General features: G+C 47.1%; 1 protein-coding gene across 10 annotated transcripts in view; it reads left to right on the plus strand.

The window, feature by feature from the left end:
- LOC143280209 (uncharacterized) overlaps positions 1 to 21,029 on the plus strand; it is a 181,390-nt gene that overhangs the window by 91,992 nt on the left and 68,369 nt on the right. For 9 of the 10 annotated variants that reach the window (XM_076584831.1, XM_076584840.1, XM_076584833.1 and 6 more), the window contains one exon: positions 8,631 to 8,720. The exons of the other annotated variant lie outside the window; for it this stretch is intronic. In XM_076584831.1, the coding sequence (XP_076440946.1) occupies positions 8,631 to 8,720 (90 nt within the window). The remainder of the gene's footprint in view (positions 1 to 8,630; positions 8,721 to 21,029) is intronic. 10 annotated transcript variants of the gene reach the window in all.

Consider the following 21,029-nt stretch of genomic DNA (forward strand, 5'->3'; position numbering starts at 1 on the left):
CACACACACACAGGGGTGGGGGATAAAGGGATTGGGGTGGCGAGGAGGGAACAGACTGGGGTGAGAAGCACGACAAAGCGTACCGTGTGTGAAGTGATGGCCGCAGGCAGTTTGAGACGCAGCAGCGTTGAGCCGCCGTGTGTTGCAATACAATAGGATTAGGACTGGGGGGGGTTTGAACATGCTTTTGTTGTTGTTGGTAGTCTCTTTCTGAAGCCTTCCCCACCCCCCTACCCCCTCCACCCCTTCACCCTCTCTCTCTCCCTTTCTCTCTCTCTCTCTCTCTCTCTCTCTCTCTCTTTCTTTTTCTTTTCCAGATCTGTCTATCAACCTGCGGCTTGAATATATTCCGTCTCGGTACACAAAATATCCCTGAAACAAAAGTCTAGATTTCATACTGCAGAACGACAGAAGGCGGTTTTCATGATTGGAGACGTTCTGTTCATCACGCAGATAAGCGTCACTCTGCTTTATTGTGATCTCAGGATACTCTTGAAATGTCTTGAAATTCAGACTGTGCGAGAACAGATTATAATGGTTCAACTGGTGACTATGGAAGACGCTTGCTGTTTGGTTTGGATGTATTGTGCGTGAACATGCACCGTGTTACAATCACGATTGAGTGAGCGCACGGGTTTTGTGTGTGTGTGTGTGTGTGGTGTGTGTGTGTGTGTGTGTGTGTGTGTGTGTGTGCGCGTGCGGGCGTTTGAATGGGGGAGGGTGCACTTGCGTATTGGTATGACGAAGTATGTATAACAGACATTCAACATTGTAATGGGTCTGAAGGCCTTCTATAATAATACATTTCTGAGTTCTCTCTCTCTCTCTCTCTCTCTCTCTCTCTCTCTCTGTGTGTGTGTGTGTGTGTGTGTGTGTGTGTGTGTGTAATGGGCGTTAAGGTTTCTCTTTTCCTGACTGCAAACTAGTGCAAAGGGTGGTGTGTATTTTCCTCTACGATGTTCCCCTTAAGTTCATGAACAGGGTAAAACATACTGATAGATAACAAAACCCTGACCACCATACTGGGTTGTGTCAATGAACTTTTGGAACACACATATATGTGTACCTTTTTTTTCTGTTCCGCTCCATGAAACTTCAGCCACACTAAATATCAGTGCGTGGAGTTCCGTTCTGCTGTACCCCAAGAGAGTGCCGCATCAGAATCCGGCGGCACTTTTTTCTCTGTGTATAATACTATCAAAATGGATTTTCCTGTAGAATTTTTTTTCTTCCACCGACAACTCTTTTTGTTGCCGTCGGTTCTTTTACGTGCGCTATGGTTTGACAGGAATAGACCCTGCCTCTTCCATGCTCATAGCTCCTACACCCCTCCCTGTCAGTCTCCCCACTCACACTTTCGCTCTCTCTCTTTTTTCTTCTTCTTTTCTTCTTCTTCTCTAGTCCGCTGCATGCCAGTGAATTATTGTGTTAATGAAAAGGTTCACATTTCAAAAGGCTTTTTCGTGCATACTTGCATGAGTCCCCATTTAGTTAGGTTTTCGAAAAGACACTCTTTCTATGGACTCGACGCACGCTTGCAGGCACACACACCTTTCCACCGTCTAACAGCTATACAAAAACAGTTGTTGACGCGTACGTTTTTCCCACGTACACTACGTCAGGCTTTGTGTCCTTTTTCCTTTTTTTTCCATTAATCTTTCATGCATTCATCCTTTCTTTCCCCTCCCCCCCCTTCCCCCAACACTGAATAGCCTTCAGACTGTTAGCAGGCGTAATAAAGACGTCGTGTTGTGAGACGTGTAGCCTTTCTCCTGTTGTGGCCTTGGTATGCCTGCTGCATGACATACATATTGCATGATACACACACACACACACACACACACACACACACACACATATATATATATATATATAGGTATAGGTATAGACATAAGTGCAGGCTTTGCTTTTGATCAGCGGGTACCCTTTTGTGAGGACGGGGGCTGTGTCCGCTGTGGTGAGCCATGGACATTGTGGCTGAAAGTCTGTGCTGTTTAAGTGTTGAATGGGGGGGGTCTGTTGAACGGTGGTACGTGCGTAATAGTCACGGCGCGCGCGCGGACACACGCGCACACGCACACTCACACACGCGCGCATATACGCTTACACACACACACACACACACACACATATGTATATATATATAGAGAGAGAGATATTCCCCCCTCCCCTCACACACTGGACTATGTTGGAGATGGAGGCAATGGCGCATTATATCTGCTTCTTTTTTTCATGTTCCTTTTGATGTCATATTACTGTTTTGTACAGCCCACAGACCCCCACCCCCCCTTTTTTTTTATAGTGTTCATAAAACCTCGCGTTGTTAACCCTTTGACTGCTGCTGACGAACAACACATGCTTGTCAGTGAAGGGCTGTTGTTAGAGATGAGACTGAGTTTACAGGTGAGGATGTTGGCCGCCATTGTGTATTTGGTTTTCCGGCTTCCTCTTGTGACTGCGTTACCCTTGGAGTAGTATGTCAGGTCTCATGCCGCTCTTGCTGATGATTTCCCCATGTTTCTTCCCCTCTGGTAGGTCAGCTGTGCATTCCCAATCTTCGGCACCATCAAGCAGCCCACGTTTCCATGCCTTGGAAAGTTTGGATGCTGTTCCTGGCCAGACTTTATTGCCTTCTGCCGAGCGGAACTCTACTGGAACTTCTGGTGGGGTTGGTGCTCCTTGGACAGTGCTCACCACGTGTGCAGTTTCTTTAAGCTCTACTGAGTTACGTGGAGGGGGGTAAAACGGCAAAAACGGTCATACGCGTAAAAGTCCACTCGTGTGTAGGAGGGAACGTGAGAGTCACATCCCACTATCGATGAGGAGGAAGAAAGGGAACGTGAGAGTCACATCCCACTATCGATGAGGAGGTAGAAAGGGAACGTGAGAGTCACATCCCACTATCGATGAGGAGGTAGAAAGGGAACGTGAGAGTCACATCCCACTATCGATGAGGAGGTAGAAAGGGAACGTGAGAGTCACATCCCACTATCGATGAGGAGGTAGAAAGGGAACGTGAGAGTCACATCCCACTATCGATGAGGAGGTAGAAAGGGAACGTGAGAGTCACATCCCACTATCGATGAGGAGGAAGAAAGGACGGGACGTCTTACTGTTTGTTCGGCAAAACAAATCACACCGCTTAGAATGACACAGGAACACTGCAGTTTAATATCACTGTTTGTTCGGCAAAACAAATCACACCGCTTAGAATGACACAGGAACACTGCAGTTTAATATCACTGTTTGTTCGGCAAAACAAATCACACCGCTTAGAATGACACAGGAACACTGCAGTTTAATATCACACTGATCTCCTTTCATAAAAGGGTTCAGCAACCAAGTGATTGAACATATAGCTTTGTTCTCAGTAAGCTGCTGCAGTTTGTCCCGATTGGACGAACTGTTTGTGATGGAATTATCCACCTCTTTGCCGGGGAGTGGGACGAACTGTTTGTGATGGAATTATCCACCTCTTTGCCGGGGAGTGGGGCGAACTGTTTGTGATGGAATTATCCACCTCTTTGCCGGGGAGTGGGACGAACTCTTTGTGATGGAATTATCCACCTCTTTGCCGGGGAGTGGGGCGAACTGTTTGTGATGGAATTATCCACCTCTTTGCCGGGGAGTGGGACGAACTGTTTGTGATGGAATTATCCACCTCTTTGCCGGGGAGTGGGTGGTGTTAACGTTGATAACAGTTATGGTGAACGAGAACCCATTCATGATAACAGTTAAGGTGAACGAGAACCCATTCATGATAACAGTTAAGGTGAACGAGGACCCATTCATGATAACAGTTAAGGTGAACGAGAACCCATTCATGATAACAGTTATGGTGAACGAGAACCCATTCATGATAACAGTTATGGTGAACGAGAACCCATTCATGATAACAGTTATGGTGAACGAGAACCCATTCATGATAACAGTTATGGTGAACGAGGACCCATTCATGATAACAGTAAAGGTAAACGAGAACCCATTCATGATAACAGTTATGGTGAACGAGAACCCATTCGCGTGAATCAGGATCAGAACAGAATCAATGTTGATGTCAGTTAAAGCTTGGCAAGGTTTATAAGACACGCGTGCAAAGTTACATGTACCACACACAAAAGGCAAAACCAAAACAAAATAATAATAATGATAATGATAAGAATGATAACAACAACAATAACAATAATAATAATAATAAAATGGCAGTTTTGGTAGGTAAGTGTTTGCCTTGTTTCTTACTTACTTACTATATTTATTTATTTATTTTATTTATTTATTCATTTTTATTTATTTATTTATTTATTTATCTATCTATTATGTAATCGTGTGTGTATACCTACCTGGCTGTAACATTATACATGTATATACATTCTCTGTGATATCTGAGCCATTCGGGACGACTGAAAGTCACTGGACCAGGTGCCAGTTACATTGCTTGGTTCTAACTTTTTGACACTTACACGTGACTAAATGCCTACGTTGACCGAACTACGCCATTGGTCAGTTCCATACTACACACAGTCAGTAGCGGGTTACAACCATACCAGGCTGTTCCGTCCGAGCAACATTGGTCAGTTCCATACTACACACAGTCAGTAGCGGGTTACAGCCATACCAGGCTGTTCCGTCCGACCAACATTGGTCAGTTTCATACTACACACAGTCAGTAGCAGGTTACAACCATACCAGGCTGTTCCGTCCGACCAACATTGGTCAGTTTCATACTACACACAGTCAGTAGCAGGTTACAACCATACCAGGCTGTTCCGTCCGACCAACATTGGTCAGTTCCATACTACACACAGTCAGTAGCGGGTTACAACCATACCAGGCTGTTCCGTCCGAGCAACATTGGTCAGTTCCATACTACACACAGTCAGTAGCGGGTTACAACCATACCAGGCTGTTCCGTCCGACCAACATTGGTCAGTTCCATACTACACACAGTCAGTAGCGGGTTACAACCATACCAGGCTGTTCCGTCCGAGCAGTGCAGCTGGCTCCAGAAGTCCAGCGTCTAACCGACAGTGTCACGACGCTTCCCCCCATCGCAGGAACAGGAGTGAAAACTTGCAGCGAGGGATCAGACCTGTTTGTGGGTGTTCTCATCAGTGTTCTGTTGTTCGCCATTGTCTGTACAAATGTAGTGCACACGGGTCTCAAAGAATGCTGTTGTCTGTACAAATGTAGTGCACACGGGTCTCAAAGAGTGCTGTTGTCTGTACAAATGTAGTGCACACGGGTCTCAAAGAATGCCATTGTCTGTACAAATGTAGTGCACTGGGGTCTCAAAGAATGCTGTTGTCTGTACAGATGTAGTGCACTGGGGTCTCAAAGAATGCTGTTGTCTGTACAAATGTAGTGCACTGGGGTCTCAAAGAATGCTGTTGTCTGTACAAATGTAGTGCACTGGGGTCTCAAAGAATGCTGTTGTCTGTACAAATGTAGTGCACACGGGTCTCAAAGAATGCTGTTGTCTGTACAAATGTAGTGCACTGGGGTCTCAAAGAATGCTGTTGTCTGTACAGATGTAGTGCACTGGGGTCTCAAAGAATGCTGTTGTCTGTACAAATGTAGTGCACTGGGGTCTCAAAGAATGCTGTTGTCTGTACAAATGTAGTGCACTGGGGTCTCAAAGAATGCTGTTGTCTGTACAAATGTAGTGCACACGGGTCTCAAAGAGTGCTGTTGTCTGTACAAATGTAGTGCACACGGGTCTCAAAGAGTGCTGTTGTCTGTACAAATGTAGTGCACACGGGTCTCAAAGAGTGCTGTTGTCTGTACAAATGTAGTGCACACGGGTCTCAGAGAATGCTGTTGTCTGTACAAATGTAGTGCACACGGGTCTCAAAGAGTGCTGTTGTCTGTACAAATGTAGTGCACTCGGGTCTCAAAGAATGCTGTTGTCTGTACAAATGTAGTGCACACGGGTCTCAAAGAATGCTGTTGTCTGTACAAATGTAGTGCACACGGGTCTCAGAGAATGCTGTTGTCTGTACAAATGTAGTGCACACGGGTCTCAAAGAATGCTGTTGTCTGTACAAATGTAGTGCACACGGGTCTCAGAGAATGCTGTTGTCTGTACAAATGTAGTGCACTCGGGTCTCAAAGAGTGCTGTTGTCTGTACAAATGTAGTGCACACGGGTCTCAAAGAGTGCTGTTGTCTGTACAAATGTAGTGCACACGGGTCTCAAAGAGTGCTGTTGTCTGTACAAATGTAGTGCACACGGGTCTCAAAGAGTGCTGTTGTCTGTACAAATGTAGTGCACACGGGTCTCAAAGAGTGCTGTTGTCTGTACAAATGTAGTGCACACGGGTCTCAAAGAGTGCTGTTGTCTGTACAAATGTAGTGCACACGGGTCTCAAAGAATGCTGTTGTCTGTACAAATGTAGTGCACACGGGTCTCAAAGAGTGCTGTTGTCTGTACAAATGTAGTGCACACGGGTCTCAAAGAGTGCTGTTGTCTGTACAAATGTAGTGCACACGGGTCTCAAAGAGTGCTGTTGTCTGTACAAATGTAGTGCACACGGGTCTCAAAGAATGCTGTTGTCTGTACAAATGTAGTGCACACGGGTCTCAAAGAGTGCTGTTGTCTGTACAAATGTAGTGCACACGGGTCTCAAAGGGTGCTGTTGTCTGTACAAATGTAGTGCACACGGGTCTCAAAGAGTGCTGTTGTCTGTACAAATGTAGTGCACACGGGTCTCAAAGAATGCTGTTGTCTGTACAAATGTAGTGCACACGGGTCTCAAAGAGTGCTGTTGTCTGTACAAATGTAGTGCACACGGGTCTCAGAGAATGCTGTTGTCTGTACAAATGTAGTGCACACGGGTCTCAAAGAATGCTGTTGTCTGTACAAATGTAGTGCACACGGGTCTCAAAGAATGCTGTTGTCTGTACAAATGTAGTGCACACGGGTCTCAAAGAGTGCTGTTGTCTGTACAAATGTAGTGCACTCGGGTCTCAAAGAATGCTGTTGTCTGTACAAATGTAGTGCACACGGGTCTCAGAGAGTGCTGTTGTCTGTACAAATGTAGTGCACTCGGGTCTCAAAGAATGCTGTTGTCTGTACAAATGTAGTGCACACGGGTCTCAGAGAATGCTGTTGTCTGTACAAATGTAGTGCACACGGGTCTCAAAGAGTGCTGTTGTCTGTACAAATGTAGTGCACACGGGTCTCAAAGAATGCTGTTGTCTGTACAAATGTAGTGCACACGGGTCTCAAAGAATGCTGTTGTCTGTACAAATGTAGTGCACACGGGTCTCAAAGAATGCTGTTGTCTGTACAAATGTAGTGCACACGGGTCTCAAAGAGTGCTGTTGTCTGTACAAATGTAGTGCACACGGGTCTCAGAGAGTGCTGTTGTCTGTACAAATGTAGTGCACACGGGTCTCAAAGAGTGCTGTTGTCTGTACAAATGTAGTGCACACGGGTCTCAGAGAGTGCTGTTGTCTGTACAAATGTAGTGCACACGGGTCTCAAAGAGTGCTGTTGTCTGTACAAATGTAGTGCACACGGGTGTCAAAGAATGCTGTTGTCTGTACAAATGTAGTGCACACGGGTGTCAAAGAATGCTGTTGTCTGTACAAATGTAGTGCACACGGGTCTCAAAGAATGCTGTTGTCTGTACAAATGTAGTGCACACGGGTCTCAAAGAGTGCTGTTGTCTGTACAAATGTAGTGCACACGGGTCTCAGAGAATGCTGTTGTCTGTACAAATGTAGTGCACACGGGTCTCAAAGAGTGCTGTTGTCTGTACAAATGTAGTGCACACGGGTCTCAGAGAGTGCTGTTGTCTGTACAAATGTAGTGCACACGGGTCTCAAAGAATGCTGTTGTCTGTACAAATGTAGTGCACACGGGTCTCAAAGAGTGCTGTTGTCTGTACAAATGTAGTGCACTCGGGTCTCAAAGAATGCTGTTGTCTGTACAAATGTAGTGCACACGGGTCTCAAAGAATGCTGTTGTCTGTACAAATGTAGTGCACACGGGTCTCAGAGAATGCTGTTGTCTGTACAAATGTAGTGCACTCGGGTCTCAAAGAATGCTGTTGTCTGTACAAATGTAGTGCACACGGGTCTCAGAGAATGCTGTTGTCTGTACAAATGTAGTGCACTCGGGTCTCAAAGAGTGCTGTTGTCTGTACAAATGTAGTGCACACGGGTCTCAAAGAGTGCTGTTGTCTGTACAAATGTAGTGCACACGGGTCTCAGAGAATGCTGTTGTCTGTACAAATGTAGTGCACACGGGTCTCAAAGAGTGCTGTTGTCTGTACAAATGTAGTGCACACGGGTCTCAAAGAGTGCTGTTGTCTGTACAAATGTAGTGCACACGGGTCTCAAAGAGTGCTGTTGTCTGTACAAATGTAGTGCACACGGGTCTCAAAGAATGCTGTTGTCTGTACAAATGTAGTGCACACGGGTCTCAAAGAGTGCTGTTGTCTGTACAAATGTAGTGCACACGGGTCTCAAAGAATGCTGTTGTCTGTACAAATGTAGTGCACACGGGTCTCAGAGAGTGCTGTTGTCTGTACAAATGTAGTGCACACGGGTCTCAAAGAGTGCTGTTGTCTGTACAAATGTAGTGCACACGGGTCTCAGAGAATGCTGTGTGCTTTGTGTGGACAGGTTACCCGAAGGTTTCACGCAGCTGCAGAATCTGACACACCTGTACCTGAACGACACCTTTCTTGACTACCTACCTGGCAGTTTTGGCAGGTAAGTGTTTGCCTTGTTTCTTAACTTACTTACTTACTTACTTACTTACTTACTTTCTTTCTTTCTTTATATATTTACCTATGTTGGTGATAGCCCAGCCGACTACACAGGACCACAACTGAAAATCAATCCATTAGAATTGGGGTGCGGGCGGTGAGAGAGAGAGACAGAGAGAGAGAGAGACAGAGAGAGAGAGAGACAGAGAATGATATGGGGCTTGTCAGTGTACATTTGTGTACGCGGTTTCTCGAACTTTGAGTGCGTGTTTGTGTTTGTTAGTTCTTTTGGTGTTTTCACTGGAAGTGATCGTAGATTTGATTCTTCAGGTGGAGATAGAGATATAGGGGGGGGGGGGGGGGGGGGGGGGGGGGGGTGTTGTCGTGACCAGCCTTAGTTTCAGCGCTGTTTCGGTTAGTTTTGCCTTCAATCCCGTTATCTGATATCAACCGTGGGTAGGCCCGCCCCGTGACGCTGTTGTGCCTGGGTGTAATTGCTGTGACTGTCCGTGACATGGACCTTTTCTAAAGTCTGCCGATTCTCTAGATAGAGTTGATTTCTGTTGTGTGTGTGTGTGTGTGTGTGTGTGTGTGTGTGTGTGTGTGTGTGTGTGTTTGAAGTTTACATTGTTGTGGTTGTTCGTGACAGGATCGGTCATGGACCTTTTAAAAGTCTGCAGATAGTTGATTTCTGGTGTGTGTGTGTGTGTGTGTGTTTGAAGTTTACATTGTTTTATATATAACTCTCTCTCTCTCTCTCTCTCTCTCTCTCTCTCTCTCCCCTTTTGTCGCTCCCTGTCTCCCTCTCGAACCCTAACCCTAACCCCCACCCCCAACCTCCCACTTCTGATCACCTCCTAATATCTACATCCCTCCCCCCTCCCTCTTCCCCTCCCCTCCCCTTACCTCCCGAAACGTAACTGTTATGTAGGCAAAAACGGTTTGTATAGGCATTATGTTTCCCGAATACCAATCCCATTAACACGTCTGTGTTAAAATGGCTTGTAGGCATCGTGCTTTTCTTTTTCCATTAGTTTTTTTTTTCTTCTTTTTTTTTCAGTATCAACCCAGCCAAAGCCTGAGAACCAGTGTTTACCAGCAGGTAGAAAAGAAGTGGCCATCTTACACCACACCTTGTTTGGGGTCCCCACTCTAGCGTTGCTTGCCCAGCCCCTTACAGTGATTGTAGTGTGTGTGTGTGTGTGTGTGTGTGTGTGTGTGCGTTTGTGTGTGTGCGTGCGTGCATGGATGTGTGAGTGTGTGTGTAAGTGTTAGAGACTGTGTGCATATATATATATATATATATATATATATATGTGTGTGTGTGTGTGTGTGTGTGTGTGTGTTCGTGGGAGAGAGAGAGAGAGAGAGAGAGAGAGAGAGATGTAGGTAGGGAGGGAGAGAAAAAGAGAGAGAGTGTGTGTGTGTATGTGTGCGTGTGTGAGAGTCTGTATGTGAGAGAGAGAGAGAGAGTGTGTGAGTGTGTGTGTTGTTCCTATGTCCGAGGAGCCAGCTAGACCAGTGTAAACAGTGGGTGCTGGTGTCCCTGTGCTAATGTATGTGTCCACATCACAGTGCTGTTAGCAATGCCGAGTTGTTGGTCTCCTGAGACTGTGTGCTTCCCCTGTCCCTGTTCTGCCAAGTTAGTGTGATAGGGGTTGGGAGAATGGGGTCGTGGTTGTCATCTGTGTGTGTGTGTGTGTGTGTGTGTGTGTGTGTGTGTGTGTGGATAAAGGTTGTTAGACAACAACACGCCATTTGCTATCAACAAACATGTTGGTTCCATTCTCTTCCTCCAACCCCTCTCCGTCTTCTTTTTCTATATCATGAACTATTTACAGAGGCTTATCTCTGTCTCTGTCTCTCTCTGTGTCTCTCTGTCTGTCTGTCTGTCTGTCTGTCTCTCTCTCTCTGTCTGCGCACGCACGCACGAACGCCGGTATGATTTACGTTCAGAGAAACGACGGGGTCGGGTCGGGGGGAGGGAGGGGGTCAAGTTTCTGAGGCGATATATATATATATATATATATATATATATATATATATATATATATATATATATATATATATTGCAAACTAAAACTGACGCGTGTTGATCACTAGACTGCTGTTCCAATAGATCGATCGAACCAGCTTATTGACAGAGAATGGACAACGGATACAACACAGAAGTGTCTTCCACAGGCAACACAAAGTGTTGTTCAGTTTTTCACGACTCGGTGGTCACCTCAGTGAAGCGTCTTGCCATCAAGCCCGCTCCCTTCTTACCATCATCGGCACACATCGTCCTGGGCTGTCCCCTGCTGTCATCCACTGTTGGTCAGTGGTCTGTGGCCGTCCCTGGTCAGTGGTCTGTGGCCGTCCCTGGTCAGTGGTCTGTGGCCGTCCCTGGTCAGTGGTCTGCGGCTGTGGCCGTCCCTGGTCAGTGGTCTGTGGCCGTCAGTGGTCTGTGGCCGTCCCTGGTCAGTGGTCTGTGGCCGTCCCTGGCCAGTGGAGTCACGGAGATGGGGAGTCAAGACAAGAGGACTAAAGTCTCCGGTGTGGTCCCGCTAGCAGTTTTACTGTCTGGCTGTGGAGGTTTTAAAACTCTCGGGGCAATTTCACTGTCTTGTTTGTGGGGGACGGTTTTAAGATAAATAGTCTGCTCCACGATTATCTGGTGGAAGATTTTGTCATGCCCGCTCTCGTCTCCAGGGAAAGGTTTTACACGTGAATCCAAGGTTGAGACACTAGCAAAATGTTTGAACATGGAAAACCGATTCTCCAAACATTGTTTTCAAATACTGATTCTTCAGGCACGGTTTCAGATGCTGACATTGTATACAAATGTGAGAGACATTGGACCCCCAGATAGGAACTGCCCAGACCAGATTGTCAGGCACCGACTCAAAGTTTGACACTTTGACTCTTCAAGCAAAGTACGGGGCACTGATTCTCCAGAATAATAAAATCCTGTTTTCCCAAGGTAAAAGTTCAGACACTGACTCTACAGACGAAACAAACTCATACGCTAAATCCTCAGACAGCATTCTGATGAAACAGTCACTAATTACCATAAACATTGTCAGACGACTCCAGACGAAGCATTAGACACCGGTTGTCCACTGCAGACAGTTCCATACCCCGACTGTCCAGGCAAGAGGTTCAGACACTGACAGTGTACAAACTCATGAGACAGTGACCCCCCAGAAATGGTAGTGATCCGAAGGGAAGAAAGGGGTTCTCCTTTCTACGGTTTCTAGCGAGCCTTACAAGACAAAGATAAGACAGGGCCAGCACTGTTCGGACATAGGTTTCTAGCGAGCCTTACAAGACAAAGATAAGACAGGGCCAGTACTGTTCAGACATAGGTTTCTAGCGAGCCTTACAAGACAAAGATAAGACAGGGCCAGTACTGTTCAGACATAGGTTTCTAGCGAGCCTTACAAGACAAAGATAAGACAGGGCCAGTACTGTTCGGACATAGGTTTCTAGCGAGCCTTACAAGACAAAGATAAGACAGGGCCAGACATAGGTTTCTAGCGAGCCTTACAAGACAAAGATAAGACAGGGCCAGACATAGGTTTCTAGCGAGCCTTACAAGACAAAGATAAGACAGGGCCAGCACTGTTCGGACATAAGTCGTACGAGGTAGTGACTCCCACCCTGTGTTTGCCCCCGGTCAACAAAAGGTTGTGCCATCCTCCTGTCCACACCCCTCGCTCCCCCCGGCCCCCTTTCTGATCCACACCGTACTAATCCACACACGTTCTTCTGACCTGTCATCCCATTCCCATACTCTTCAGTTCTCTTCCCCGGCCCACTGTGGTGTGGTGAGGGTCTCTGGGTCGCTGGTCAGCGGAGGTTATAGCCAGGCAGGGGATTTAGATAAGGGGGCGAGGTACTGGCGAGGTAATGGCTTGTTGTGGGAGAACTGAGGGGGGGAAGTTTGAATCCGTGTGTGTGTGTGTGAAGAGAGATTTTTTTTTTTGTGGGGGAGGGTGGGGGGGGGGGGGGGAGGTGGTACGGTAAGGTGGGATAAACGGTTTACCTTGTCAGGGTATTCTATTGGTGTACCGGGCTTCTCATGTTTTAAGTAAGGGGCTGTGTGGCTTGATCCTCTGGTATGTGTGGAGGAGAGGAGGAGAGTGCGGTCATTTCGGCCTTATGTTTGTTGGTGGTGGTGGTTTTTTAACCGGCTATGAGGACATTAGGATTTAATGTTTCGCTCTTTCTGTCTCTGTCTCTCTCTCTCTCTCTCCTCATATGTTTCCGAGAAAGACGTCATGAGATTTTATAGTTCTCTACAGGCACACTATATATCCGTATTACCTTGCACATTTCAGCGCACACGCGCGCGCATACGCACACGCACACACACATGCACGCACACACCCCCCCCCCGCGCACACACATACACACACACAAATAATAATAATAATTAGGAAAACAAAAAAAGAACAATAATTTAAAAGGAAAGTTTGATAAAAGACAAACAACAAAGCCATATATAAAGAACCGGACATACAAAAGCAGGGACTATGTGAAGCATAATCATAATGTATGTCGGTATGCAGTGAGAAAGAAAGAAGCCACACCACCAGCTACAAAACCCTTTCTCCCCCAAACAGCCCAACCCTTTCCCGCGAAGAAAGCAGCCAGCACCCCACCTGTGTGAACGGGATCGAGCTGATGACATTTCACCCATTGTCGGGCTCCCCCTGCTTGCGCTGTCACAACACAGGGGGGGGGGGGGGATAATCCAGCCTCATGCAGACGCTTGACACGGGTCAGGAAGTAAGATCCGCACTGCAGTGTGTCGTAACGACGACGTATCCGTGGGATATCTTGTCCACACATCTGAGCCAACCGCTTGTAGCAGGGCTTAGAGGGAGGATGTTAGAGCAACACGACTTACACACGGACTGACGAGGGTTTGTTGAGGGCGGACTGACGAGCAGCAGTATCGTGTTCTGTCGTGTGATTGGATGATTGTGGCTTTACTTTGTGTTGGGATGTCGACAGCCACGTCTGAATCGCTGCGGACTTCACCCCCCGGCTTTTTTTGTTTTTACAAGCAGTAATGCGGTAGTAGTAGTAGCAGAATATGTGAATCAGTCCGCACTCTTTGACTGACTGTTTTTCTTTTTTCTTTTCTTTAAATCTATTTATTTATTTTTTAATCTGCATATTCATTTACTTCTGGGTTGTTTTCCTCAAGGCCTGAATAAGCGTGTTGAATTACGCTGCTGGTCAGACATCTGCTTGGCAGATGTGGTGTAGTGTATATGGATTTGTCCGAACGCAGTGACGCCTCCTTGAGTTAGTGATACTGATACTGACTGACGCCTCCTTGAGTTGAAACTAACAGAGTTGGGTTGTTTTGTTGAGGCGTGTGTTTAGGTAATGGTTTGGGGAGGGGGAGGGGTGCGGGGGGGGGAGGTCTTTACTCAGGAAGAGGTGGGGGGGGGGGGGGGGTCTACTCCGAGCCTTGACCTCTCCCTGCCCACCCTGCCTCCCGTCACTTACTTACGTATTGCCTGTTATGCCCTCTGTCGTGTGGGGCAGCAGCGAAGAACCGCCACTCATGTCTGTGTTTGTCCTGTCCGTGGATGGTGCCCCATGTGTGCTTCAGGATCTGGTGGGGCAGCAACGAAGAACCGCCACTCATGTCTGTGTTTGTCCTGTCCGTGGATGGTGCCCCATGTGTGCTTCAGGATCTGGTGGGGCAGCAACGAAGAACCGCCACTCATGTCTGTGTTTGTCCTGTCCGTGGATGGTGCCCCATGTGTGCTTCAGGATCTGGTGGGGCAGCAACGAAGAACCGCCACTCATGTCTGTGTTTGTCCTGTCCGTGGATGGTGCCCCATGTGTGCTTCAGGGTCTGGTGGGGCAGCAGCGAAGAACCGCCACTCCTGTCTGTGGATGGTGCCCCATGTGTGCTTCAGGGTCTGGAGTTGTTGGTCTGTTCCGCGCCTGGTGTTCTTGGGTCTTCCTCTCTTGCATCGACCTTGTGGTGTCCGCCCATCAGGCACTTCTGTCTCCACTCACTTTTCTCTTCTGTTTACTATTTCATGATGAAAGTGTGCAAGATGCAGAATGATTAATTGATTCATTCTCCTGACCTCCGTTCTCTGCACTGGCTTCCCATAGAGGCGAGAATTAAATACCAAGTTGCGTTGTCGTCGCTTGTCTTGCGTTGTCGTCGCTGTTCTGCTGTCCACTCCACTGGGCCCTGCTGTTCTTTGTGACCTCACCAGTGCTTGAATTCCCTCAGGAACTATGCACTCTTATTCGGACTGTTTCGTTACCGTATGAAAATTCCTCGCTTTCGATAGAAGAACCTATGGTGAACGCTCTTTCCTCTTCGCTGCACCACATAAAGTATCTGGAACAACCTTCCACGGGAGTGGGGTGAGAAAGAGAGCGGTCAGGGGAAGGGGGGGGGGGGGGGGTATGTAATTTGCAACCTTTTCTTTCATGTAAAGCGCCCAGAGCTCTTACAGAGAAAGAGCGGTATACAAATGTACATTATCACATCGTTATTTGTCACTGATAAATGAATAAGATAGATAGATAAAAAAATGAATATATAAATAAATACAAAAGAAAGAAGGAAGTGAATAAATATTGCCGTGTATTGTTTGACTCCATTCACAACATATCTATGTGTGTGAAATTTGGGCTGCTCCCGTGTGTCTTTTCTCCTGTCTGCAACACTAGTGCATTTGGTTTATTACCTCACTGCATTTTGTTTTACGGATTTTTGCCATTTTTAGCCGTGGTTTCTTTAACGTGCGCTAAGAGTATGCTGCACACGGGACCATGGTTTATCGTTTTACGGGAATAATTATAAATAAGATAATAACACCTCAGTGATAGCAGAATAAACCAAAATGAGAAAAATACAGAGTGAGGGAGACGCCAGCATGCACTTTTTTTTTTTTTTTAAGGATTGGGAGGGGGGGGGAGTGCTGGGGGGGGGTAGGGAAGCAGTCGTGTAGATCCTTTTAAAAGATAAGAGGGAAGAGAAAAAAGGGTTTCTTAGCTTCAGAGTCGTCTTCACGCCTTCGTGGTCTTTTTCACACACACGCTGTCTGAAAAGATAGCGTTACATGGAAATGCCGTACAGTGCAGTCATGTTTGGGAGCACACACATCGTCGCCACGATAATGTACTGCTGGATCTTTTCTGGTTGTTTACCTGCACGTTGAAAGCAATATTTTAACAAACACACACGCACGCACGCACACACACACGCACACGCACACACACACACCGACATCCCAGCCACTCAACCTCCCAAAAAGGATAAATTTAAAAGACAAACGTAGGACCTCTTTGGGATACTTGCACAGTTTTCTTTTGGGGGGACATAGTGATGGTGAAATTATGATGAAAGAGGGAAAGAAAGAAAACTACCCACGATTAAAAAAAAAAAAAGGAGAAGTTTCCGTAACAAGGCGTTGAGCCAGTTTAAATTCTCGAGAGAGTGAAAAAAAAAAAAAATTAGGTGTGTTATCCTGTGATAATTCACAGTGGATGAGGATTTGGGGCTGGGTTGAAAGGGTGGTGATATATTTTAGCCTATGTGAAAGCTAGAAGCAAACGCGCGAGCCTGTTTTAACTTACAGGCGGGAGGGGATGAGGGGGGTGGGGGTACAGAGAGTAGCTGAACCTGTGTAAACTCGACTCCGGGAACACAAATGTACGAACTTGTGTAATGCGTCTTTTAAACGCTGGAGTGGATATGTTTGTGTATTGGGGGTTGGGGGTGGACAGTTGAGCCTGTGTAAAGTCTCGAACCTTTTTTTTTTTTTAAGAACACGTGCGAATTTGCATGAAGAAATCTGCAAAAAAAAATTTCAGGTTGTTTTCTTTTTCAAAGTTAGAAAAGGGAAACTAAAAAAAAAAAAAAAAAAAAAAAAAAAAAAAAAAAATGACGCGAGTGTGTGAAGGGCCCGTGTGTGAAGTTAAGTGGAGAAACGGAGACGGAACCTGTGATAATATTTCTTCACACACTAAGAGACAGTGATCGTGATGTCTTGCGTGACGGAAAGAAGAAACTGACAACAATGGTCTGTTGCAAGGTAGGAGATGTATGTATTCGTGTTACCGCACAAATGTCGGGGAACTCGTGGCAGATTCATGGGGGGGGGGGCTGTTGTTTGAGGGGCGTGGTGGCGGTCTCCACTCTGGGAGGGACGCTCACTCAGTCTGGCTCAGCGACAAAGCCATTATTGTCATCAGTAGGGGGCTTAGTAGGTGGTGTCCTAAGTACGTTGAATCAGGACAGGCACCACTGAACACCACCGAAGTGACTCAGCAGCAGTGCAGGGTCTCCTCTGGTGTGTGGCCTCCTGGCGACCTAACATCGATGGTTCCCTGCGGACTGCCGACGATGGAACTGTGACGGACGAAGCCGGGTGTGGCCGTGTATGGGGGGAATCTAAATGAGCGGCGTGGGAGTAATGCCACTGAAACGGTGCAGATGATGGGGCAGCAAAATATAAATAAAAAAAAAAAGTTGGGGGAACTCAACATGGCAACCGAACAGACTGAGGAACTGGAGAAATAGGGAGAGGCAGACCGTGTGACATTTCTGGACAGTAAACCGTGACTTTCACTACAGCTGGGAGGAGGAAAGAAGAAGATGAAGAAAGGGAGAGAGGGAAAGGAGAACAGGGCAAAGAAGAAAGAACAAAAAGAAGGGGGAGGGGGCGAGGGTAAGGAGAAGAAGAGAGAGAGAGAGGATGTGTCACTGCCTCAAATCTTATGCAAATCTGCATGTGGTCATTTATGCATGCAGTTTGTGTGTGAGCGCGCGCGCGCGCGTTATGTGCGTGCGCCACTCGCGCAGATATGCAAAGGGGCGAGTGATTGGACGGAGGAGAATGGGAACGGGAGGGGGAGGGAGAGTCGTGTGGAGACCACCGTGAAACCAGTCGCTTGTTGGGAGTGACGTGGAGAAACTGGCTGAACTGCTTCCAGGGCTGTATGAGCCGTCGTCACTCACCGTCCGTCAGTGGAGACAATGTGGGGTACTGGGGGATGGGGGACGGCGGGAGGGGGGGGGGGGGGGGCAAGGACAAGAAACACTGCGGTATGAACGTACTACAGAGTTCACAAAAAGTTAAGGACCATATTGGGGAACTTGCTCAGTTTTCTGAAGGGGGGGCAGCAGTGTATGCAGCCATTGTAATGAGCAGCCAGAGTGCTTTCTTGCACATGAAATTCCTTCTCTTTTTTTTTTCCTTCTTCTCTCTTTCCTTCCTATTTTCTTTTCTTTCTTTCTTTTTTTTTTAAATTACAGTGAAAAACCACACTTAAACACCACACTTAAACCACCGAATAACTGTCATGATTGTTTTGCCTGAAACTTCCGTGTTTTTTTTTCTCAAACGCGACTGTCAGGCTGTCCGTGGAGCATGTGTCTTTGAAAAAGCCGTTTTGTGTTTTCAATGAGAGGACAGTTGTAGACCAGCTGCAGCTTGCTTAATTCAAACATTTTATATAAAAAAAATAAAGATTTTTAAAAGTCTGCTTTTATAAAGTGTTCCGTTGCTTTTTGTGAACCCTATATATGTGGTACTTGACGAACGTGTTGGGCAAGGAAAGTTACAGCATAGGATTATAGCAGGTTACCAACAGCGCTGTGTTGAGGGGCTGGGAGGGTATTGTGCGTGTGTGTTTGTATTTGTATGCGTGTATGTGTGTGGAAGAGGGGTATACCTCTGTGTGTGTGTGTGTGCGTGTGTGTGTACTCGTGTGAAAACGTGCGTTCACATTTTTTTCATTGTTTATGCTCTTCCTCTCTCCCTCCCTCTCTCTCCTCTCTCTCTCTCTCTCTCTTAACAATTTCAAGGTAAATTTTGTGAAGTTTAGAGTTGGTGGGATTGATCTAAAAATATTATTAACGATATTGTGATAACGATAAGACAGGTATTCAAATAGGGGATGAACTTCATTTTCTACCACAGTGCAGTGTCTACAGACCTCTAGAGAAATAATATTTTTAACATAGGCAGTGTAGCAGAGACCGTCATGTAGAGAACTGGCACAATTGTAAAAAAAACTACATATATATAAAAAACAAAAACAAAAACGAAACACCTGTGAGTGCAACAAGAGATGTCGCTATGTAAATATTTATGCATTCTAAAGGGAGGAACTCCTAGAAGAAGGTTTTTTCAAGTTTGGCCAAATAACCCTTACTTTCTTTTGGACAGTTCTGCCCTGTTCAAACATGTGGATCCCTTTCATTTATTGACTATTTGTCTCTTCTTTCAGGCGATCATGTGTGTGCATGTGCACCTCATATATTTACAGGCCAGAGGTCGGACACTTTTTTTTCCCTTCGTGTCCTTAAGTCTCCTATTCTCTTTCCCTCTCACTTTCTTTCTTTCTCTGTCTTTCTCGCCCCACCAAGGTACGAAATAATGCTATGTCTTTGACCAGTCATCCTGAAACATAATAATGGTGGTGCCTGTTGATCATCACACACTCTCCCGTTGCGATTCCACCCCCTTTGACATGGGCAGATGGCCAGGCTCAGTCAAACTTCTTGTTCTTGTTCTCTCTTTCTCTGCACGTCTCTCTTTCTCTCGCCCTCTCTCTCCCCCTCTTTCTCTCCTGCATCTCTCTTACCCCCCTCTCTCTCTTCGCTGCTGGCTCTCTCTCCTCGGGTCCCCCTTTTCCCTCGCTCGTTAAACCTGTTATGTACCTGTATTATCTCCTTCCCTCCACTTTCCACTTAAACTGTCTCTCTTCTTCCACGCCACATCTCTCTCTCTCTCTCTCTCTCTCCATCTCCCCCGTCTCTCTCTCTCTCTCTATCTCCCCCGTCTCTCTCTCTCTCTCTCCATCTCCCCCGTCTCTCTCTCTCTCTCTCTCTCTCCTCTCTCTCTCTCTCTCTCTCCATCTCCCCCGTCTCTCTCTCTCTCTCTCTCTCTCTCTCTCTCTCACTCCATCTCCCCCGTCTCTCTCTCTCTCACTCCATCTTTCCCGTCTCTCTCTCTCTCTCTCACTCCATCTCCCCCGTCTCTCTCTCTCTCACTCCATCTCACCCGTCTCTCTCTCTCTCACTCCATCTCTCCCGTCTCTCTCTCTCTCACTCCATCTCTCCCGTCTCTCTCTCTCTCCATCTTTCCCGTCTCTCTCTCTCTCTCTCCATCTTTCCCGTCTCTCTCTCTCTCTCACTCCATCTCTCCCGTCTCTCTCTCTCTCTCTCTCTCTCTCCATCTTTCCCGTCTCTCTCTCTCTCTCTCTCTCTCACTCCATCTCTCCCGTCTCTCTCTCTCTCTCTCTCTCTCTCTCTCTCCATCTCCCCCGTCTCTCTCTCTCTCACTCCATCTCTCCCCTCTCTCTCTCTCTCTCTCTCTCTCTCTCTCTCACTCCATCTCTCCCGTCTCTCTCTCTCTCACTCTCCTCTCCGTCCTCTCTCTCTCTCTCCATCCTTCTCCCGTCTCTCTCTCTCTCTCTCCATCTTTCCCGTCTCTCTCTCTCTCTCTCCATCTTCTCCCGTCTCTCTCTCTCTCTCTCTCCATCTTTCCCGTCTCTCTCTCTCTCTCTCTCTCTCTCCATCTTCCCGTCTCTCTCTCTCTCTCTCTCTCTCTCTCACTCCATCTCTCCCCGTCTCTCTCTCTCTCTCTCTCCATCTTTCCCGTCTCTCTCTCTCTCTCTCTCTCTCACTCCCTTCTCCCGTCTCTCTCTCTCTCTCTCTCTCTCACTCCTATCTCTCTCCGTTCTCTCTCTCTCTCACTCCATCTCCTCCCGTCTCTGCTCTCTCTCTCTCCATCTCCTCCCGTCTCCCCTCTCTCTCTCTCTCTCACTCCATCTCTCCCGTCTCTCTCTCTGTCTCTCTCTCTCTCTCTCCATCGTCCCCTCTCTCTCTCTCTCTCTCCATCTCCCCCGTCTCTCTTCTCTCTCATCTCTACCATCTCCCCCGTCTCTCTCTCTCTCTCTCTCTCTCTCTCATCTCCCCCGTCTCTCTCTTTCTCATCTCTCCTCCCTCTCTCTCCTCTCACTCCATCTCCCCCGTCTCTCTCTCTCTCTCATTCCTCTCCCCGTCTTCTCTCTCTCTCTTCTCTCCATCTCCCCCTCTCTCTCTCTCTCCATCTCCCCGTCTCTCTCTCTCTCTCTCACTCCATCTCCCCGTCTTCTCTCTCTCTCATCTCTCCCTCTCTCCTCCTCTCTCTCTCTCTCCATCTCCCCTCTCTCGTCTCTCTCTCTTCTCTTCGTCTCCTCTCCATCTCCCCCGTCTCTCTCTCTCTCTTCCTCTCTCTCTCTCATCTCCATCTCCCCCGTCTCTCTTCTCTCCATCTCCCCCTCTCCT

Source organism: Babylonia areolata, chromosome 3 (genome assembly GCF_041734735.1).
Source record: "Babylonia areolata isolate BAREFJ2019XMU chromosome 3, ASM4173473v1, whole genome shotgun sequence".
Taxonomy (NCBI): Eukaryota; Metazoa; Mollusca; class Gastropoda; order Neogastropoda; family Buccinidae; genus Babylonia; species Babylonia areolata.